Source organism: Aulonocara stuartgranti, assembly GCF_965226115.1.
Source record: "Aulonocara stuartgranti genome assembly, chromosome: 1".
Taxonomy (NCBI): domain Eukaryota; kingdom Metazoa; phylum Chordata; class Actinopteri; order Cichliformes; family Cichlidae; genus Aulonocara; species Aulonocara stuartgranti.
Window position 1 is genome coordinate 23,686,355 of NC_138939.1, and position 6,026 is coordinate 23,692,380.

General features: G+C 41.8%; 2 protein-coding genes across 2 annotated transcripts; one reads left to right on the plus strand and one right to left on the minus strand.

The window, feature by feature from the left end:
* The first annotated feature begins 727 nt into the window (after positions 1-727).
* pabpn1l (PABPN1 like, cytoplasmic) lies at positions 728-4,001 on the plus strand. The gene is made up of 6 exons (XM_082527233.1): positions 728-1,043; positions 1,828-1,948; positions 2,449-2,516; positions 2,596-2,702; positions 2,840-2,927; positions 3,341-4,001. The coding sequence occupies exons 1-6, from the start codon at positions 972-974 to the stop codon at positions 3,668-3,670; spliced, it is 786 nt and encodes a 261-aa protein (XP_082383359.1). The 5' UTR covers positions 728-971; the 3' UTR covers positions 3,671-4,001.
* Positions 4,002-4,023: 22 nt separating this feature from the next.
* On the minus strand, positions 4,024-5,686 carry trappc2l (trafficking protein particle complex subunit 2L). The gene is made up of 5 exons (XM_082527246.1): positions 5,600-5,686; positions 5,166-5,338; positions 4,552-4,639; positions 4,260-4,339; positions 4,024-4,184 (listed from the first exon to the last, which is right to left on the minus strand). The coding sequence occupies exons 1-5, from the start codon at positions 5,642-5,644 to the stop codon at positions 4,139-4,141; spliced, it is 432 nt and encodes a 143-aa protein (XP_082383372.1). The 5' UTR covers positions 5,645-5,686; the 3' UTR covers positions 4,024-4,138.
* Positions 5,687-6,026: the final 340 nt, after the last annotated feature.

The window sequence follows — 6,026 nt, forward strand, 5'->3', positions numbered from 1 at the left end:
ACATGAGCTCCCCGATTCTCTCTGGGTACTCTCACAGTCCAAAGACATGCAGTTCTTCAGGCTTAGTTAACTGGTTTTTCCCTGGTGTGAATCTGAGTCTGAGTTGTTGTCTGTCTGTCTGTCTGTCGGACCTGTCCAGGGTGCACCCCGCCTCTCAAACTATGGCAGCTGGGATAGGCTCCAACCCCCTGTGACCCTGAATTGGATAAGCTTAAGAGGATGGATGGAAAGCTTCGACAGATAATCACAGTTATAATAATCCAAAAGCCACCAACAACAGAGAGAGGTCAGGAGGGTCACTTCAGATCAGTAACTAAAATGAACTAAAATTATAGTTATAAGACAGATATAGAGACACCCAAGTGTTGCTCAAAGGGCCCCCCGTACATAAAGTTGAATTGGGTGGTTTATACATACAGTTATTATCAGGGAAAAATAAACTACAGAGAGCTTTATTTTTTAAAACCAAGCAATAAACATGCCCATTTCTGCTAAAACAAATGTAAAATGGGAGTCTAGCGGCCTGTGTAGCTCATTATTAGAAACTTCTAGTGATTTCAAATGTATAAAATAAATCTAATTTTACAATGAAGAATGGGATGCGCAAATATCATTTTACAGGCTTTTTGTAGTTATAGTTTTACTAGTTCACTCGTGTGGGTAAACTGTGGTGAGGTATGCGTGTGTGTGTAGTGTAGGGGGCAGCCATGGCCCCCACGTACAGTAGGTACGCCACTGAGAGGAAGAGCCTCCACACAAAAGAAAAACCGCGCTCACGTGCGCTCGTCTGTCAATCAGTCCCGCGCGCCATGCGCCTCACTCACAGGTGATATCTATTAGGTTACCTCAAATTGTGCAGTCGCGTTTGTTTGCGGACCGTCCACCGGGTTCCTCCCTGTCAGGGATATTTTTCTGTGGCGGTTTTGGCAAGCTGCAGTCAGCTTTGCAGATGCTATGTGTGAGCAGTAAGCATGGCGGAAAATCATCTGGAGTACGGCTACCTCGAGGGCGAGTCCATCGGAGAGCTATTCACAGAGGACCCGGTGAGCATGGGCTATTATTGTGCTGGCGGTGGGCAAAAAGCAGGTTTGACACGGCTTATTTGTTTGCTTGTGTGCTATATGTCGACGCGGTGCAATAAACCAAGCTCGTCACGCTAGGCAAACGAGCGCAAACGCAGTGTCGTATTGTATATCCCCGACAAACGTTGTGTGATAAGAGCACCACTGAGCCACATCTAAGATGCAGAGTGAAAAGCTGGGCCACTCGGCGCATTGTAGGTCCGGGTTAAGTGCGGTTATAGCTACGTTTTGTGCTGCACTTCAGGCGTGATTAGATTACGTTGCTGCCCAGAAATATCAGGACAGCTCAATTTGAACATGTTTGTTTTTTTCAGGGAGATTAGTTCATGTATATGTAAATATGCCATAGATATTGGGAACATAGGAGGGACAAAAAAAAATAAATCAGTATCTTTGTATCACAAGTCAGATAACAAGCCTACTTTCAGATCAGTGAATCTGGGAAGGTTCCCAACTAAAGTTAACCCAGTAGGAATAAGCAATGCCCTCTAGCCTCCAGAAGATGCCAATGTACCTTTTGACAAAATCTGTCCGGCCTCTAACCTCAAACTGCAAATGAACATAAAAAAAAATGTTTAATTTTGTTTTAATGTCGCTGTTGGCGAGCACTAATTGTACTACTACCCATAAGATTCAAATGTTTCTGCATCTGTTTAAAAGTTTTTTTGTTTAATTTGCTATCATTGCTGAGCGTCTTACTTTAGTCCAAAGTTTCTTCAAGTTTACTTTTTTGGTTGTGTCACAGGAGCTGCTGGCCATCAAGGCCAGGGTGCAGGAGCTGGAGATGGAAGAAGAATCGGAAAGACTGAAGGAGGAGAGGTGTGATGCAGTGGACATGCAGCTCCTGACCAGCAGCCCTCAGTCTGGTGAGACAGCTTGCATCTCATCTGTGGAGCGGTGCTTTATTGTACCACATTGTATAGCTGCATAGCTAAATGCATGCAAGAAGCCTCAACAGTGTATTTTTAGCCAGGTGTGTGTAGCATTACAGCCTCCAGGCAGGTGAGATAACCACATTCTTCTCCATCTGGCCAACACCTGGGACGCTTCACAGTGGTTGCGAGTGTTGTGCCTCATCACTGCCCAATGAGACGAAGCAGTGAGCCCCAGAGAACCAGAAGTGTCCTCCTCGCTGCCTGTGGCTATTTTCTGCCTCTGTGCGTCTCCCTCCCCCCCATCCTCCTCTTTGGTTCCTGCTCTGAGCAGAGATGCAGTCAGAGAAGAGCCAGACTGAGATGTGTATTGTCAAAGAGATAATATTGGTGAATGTAATCATTGTTAGTTTCACCTAGCATGACTCATGTAGACTGCACGTTCCCTGTGTTGCATGTGCAAAAGCAGTGGACAAAGTCTGTTTCCTCCACAGGACCTTTCTACAACATGACTCCCGAGGAGAGGATAGACGCAGACAACAGGTCTATCTATGTTGGAAATGTAAGGAACTTTTATTTCTACACTTGGATATTTTTGGGGGGTGTCACAGTTTTGGTCTAATACACTGAATAAATCTCAGGTAGACTATGGAGCCACTGCAGATGAGTTGGAGATCCACTTCAATGGCTGTGGTCCTGTCAACAGAGTAACCATTCTGTGTGACAGGTTCTCCGGCCATCCTAAGGGGTGGGTTCAGTCTGTATTTATATATCTATATTTTTTTTTATTTTTTGCAGCCTAACATTGTTTGATCATAGCATACACCTACATGAAGGTTGGCTCCATATCTAATTGGTGCTTTTTATCTTTTCTGATCTTCACAGCTTTGCTTACATTGAGTTCTCCGATCGAGATTCTGTACAGAGTGCCATTGGACTGCATGAGACTCTGTTCAGAGGAAGAGTCTTAAAGGTGAGGGAGTACTATGCTTTTTTTTTTTTTTTTTTTTTGTCCCCCCCCCGGAATACGTGCAGATTTCAGGTGCACAATAATGCCAGTCAAATCTCAGTACATTTGTTGTACATGCACAGCTTGCAGCACCATAAGAGGGAGAAGATCTCAGGTGGCATCAGATTCTACCAAAATAACCTTCTTGCTTGGGAAGAAACAAATTTGTACTGTTCTTGGTTGGAACAAAGTTACAGTTGTTTTGCTTAGCACAAAGGAATAGACTGGGAAAATTATATTTTGCCGTGTGTACTGGACATAACCCCACTTCCTGTTTGGAAGTGAAAATAGAACACCAAAGGGTCTTGGGTGTGTTCAGTGTTTGTCTTTTTAACCAAATTAGTCCTAACCAGTAAAGAGCCTCCTTTGTCTTGCAGGTAATGCCCAAGAGGACTAACATGCCAGGCATCAGCACCACTGATAGAGGAGGGCACAGAGGCGCCCACTCCAGAGGCAGAGGTCGTGGCTACCGTCCACCCCGATACCATAACAGCTCTCGAGGCAGGTTCCGTTACCAGTCGAACAGGCCACAACATCAAACACCCCACCCTTACTACGGAGGAGCCCCAGTGGGGAAAAGACAGTGGGGACACATGGACTACCATGAGCAGACATCTAAACGTTACCCATGTCTGCTGCTTATCACGCCACCATCAGAGGAGTTAGGGGCAGGGTCGAGTGGACAGCACTACCCCCAGCAGCGCTAGGTCTACCCGCAGCATAAAGTTGGAGGATAGAAGTGACACAAGTCATTTTAAACATTCTTCCATCCATTATCAAGTTGGTAATTATGAGAGGTGCATAAATGACCACAGTGATGAAGGTGAGATGTGCATAATTCAGAGATGTCGCTTTATTAGCTTATGTTGCTGTGAATGCATGGGACAATCCTCGAAATGTTATGCAGTTGCATCTGTTTTTACAAATTGACGAATGTTTTGTGTTGCTGCCTGCAATGTAATCTACAAATTTTCCCCTTATGTATAACTTAAGTTCTTTGCTATGTATGTGAATAAATAAAAATGATCTGGTGTTCCACTTGTAGTAAAATAACACACAGTGATGTCTAACAGTTCAGTTTTATTACAGTTGTATTTCATAATTAAAGAAACAAGTAAATAAAATAAAGGGTGTGTATGTACAGTGGAGGATCAGCAGACTGGGTAAAAGATTCATCAGGCAGTTTGTACCATCATTCCAGAAACAATCCCATCGAAGGCCCTGGAGGATGATCGATTATTGGTTAAACATCACTATAAATGGGGGACATCAAATGCAACATCAGCGTATACTCACTTGGATTGAATGGTGTCTCCAGGATTGTGGAACGGGTTACACATAACGTCAGTAAACGAGTTGTGCAACTTCCTGAACATCTGAAAATGAAACCAGCGTCCGTTGTACAGAAATGTTCCAATTAAGTCCCAAAAAGTTGATTATGTTCATCTCGACAAGACGTAATCAAGTATTGTGTTCTAGTTGTGTACAGTGCATCCTAAACTTTGAAATGTAAGGTTAATTGTCATCAGGATTCTATTTAATCCAGCTCTGTTTGAAAATGTGTAGATGCTTAGCAAACTCAACTTACACTTCTTATTTCATTATCCCGCAAAGATGTATTTGATGAGTCAACAACAATTACAAATTTCACCTTGGAGTTGGTCACATACCCATATCTATTTTACAAGTCAAGGATACTGTTTTCTTCAGGAAACATTGAGACCAAACATTCCAGCTAAGACAACTTCTGCTTTTGTAGAATGATAAGAGAAGAATCTGGAAGTCTGGTTTATAAGGATTTCAGCATGGATCCACCCATTATTTGCCACACAGTCATCTGAAATGGTTTTGGTGGAAAAGTGTTTAAAGATGATTACAAGAAAGGTTGTCTAAGGGTTCAGGCTCTGATGAAGAATAAACGTGGTCATACAAAATACTGACTTATTAATAGCTTGTTAGGATTTTCCCAGCAAAATATAAAGAAATGGGCGTGGCCAAATACTTCTGTACACTATTTTGAAGAGTAATGGTTTATTTATATTTTATGTAATAAGATAATTAGTCTAAGGTGAGATCATACTCTCACCTTATGTGTCATTTCACATCTTTCACGTTTCTATCCTTAGTGAAAGAAACGTGATGTAAGTACACGGATAGCTCCCACCAAAACAAACAGTAAAATTACTTAAAAGTAAAGGATACACTTTATAGTCTTCTGTTGGGTAAAGCAGACCCAGGTACAGCTCTCTCTGGTCTCCCAAGGCTTTGCCCACAGCTGAGATCTTTTCCTCCACCACATCCAGAGAGGTGTGTACTGTGTAGTGAAACTTCAGCTCATTTTGAGTGGGAACACTGCGGATATATAGCGGGTAATTCTGCCAAAAACACATACAAATGTAGAGAAGAACAAGAAAAAAAAAACATTAAAGGCATCGTCTTTGTAGCACTTGCTCGGGAAAGATTCAGAAAACTGTAACAGCAGGTAATCTAGCTAATGCTAGGCGATAGCCATGTTGGTGCATTTAAACTTGCGTTCAGACAAAGCTAACATGTGCTTAGATACGTCTATCAATATAAGGTTAACCTATGGCCAAAACACGGAAATAAAACCTGTGATATATAACAACAATCATTACCTCTTTTGCGATCACAGCTATGCACACCGCCATGTTAGTGTTCATCTTGTGAGCTGTCTGATGCGGTCACGTGATACGTTGCATTCAGTTATAACCCGTAAAGCAGGAGTAGAAAGCAGCCCCCCATTGAATGCCAGTTTTTCCTGTATGATGTATATACCGTGTGCTTAAATAGTTGACTTATAATCTTTATATAGTAATATTTCCATTTGTAAGATAAATTATATTTTATGAGATTAGTTTTTTGTTATTTATCCGAATATTTTGAAATTTAATTTCGTGACAGTCAGATTTATCAGCAGTCATTGAATGCAGCATACTCCAAAAAGCAATTTTTTTGTTTATTTAATAACACAATATAAAGCTACCGTAGTCATATATAAGAGAAATTAAACTAGAAAAAGATGAAGCGATTTCAGTGAACTGT

Coding starts and splice junctions, on each gene's coding strand:
- trappc2l (XM_082527246.1), bottom strand. CDS start 5,644: ATGAACACTAACATGGCGGTGTGCATAGCTGTGATCGCAAAAGAG. Junction 4,340..4,551: donor GGGATAATGAAATAAGAAGT/GTAAGTTGAGTT, acceptor TTTCATTTTCAG/ATGTTCAGGAAGTTGCACAA. Junction 4,185..4,259: donor GGAGACACCATTCAATCCAA/GTGAGTATACGC, acceptor ATCATCCTCCAG/GGCCTTCGATGGGATTGTTT.
- pabpn1l (XM_082527233.1), top strand. CDS start 972: ATGGCGGAAAATCATCTGGAGTACGGCTACCTCGAGGGCGAGTCCATC. Junction 1,044..1,827: donor AGCTATTCACAGAGGACCCG/GTGAGCATGGGC, acceptor GTTGTGTCACAG/GAGCTGCTGGCCATCAAGGC. Junction 2,928..3,340: donor TCAGAGGAAGAGTCTTAAAG/GTGAGGGAGTAC, acceptor TTTGTCTTGCAG/GTAATGCCCAAGAGGACTAA.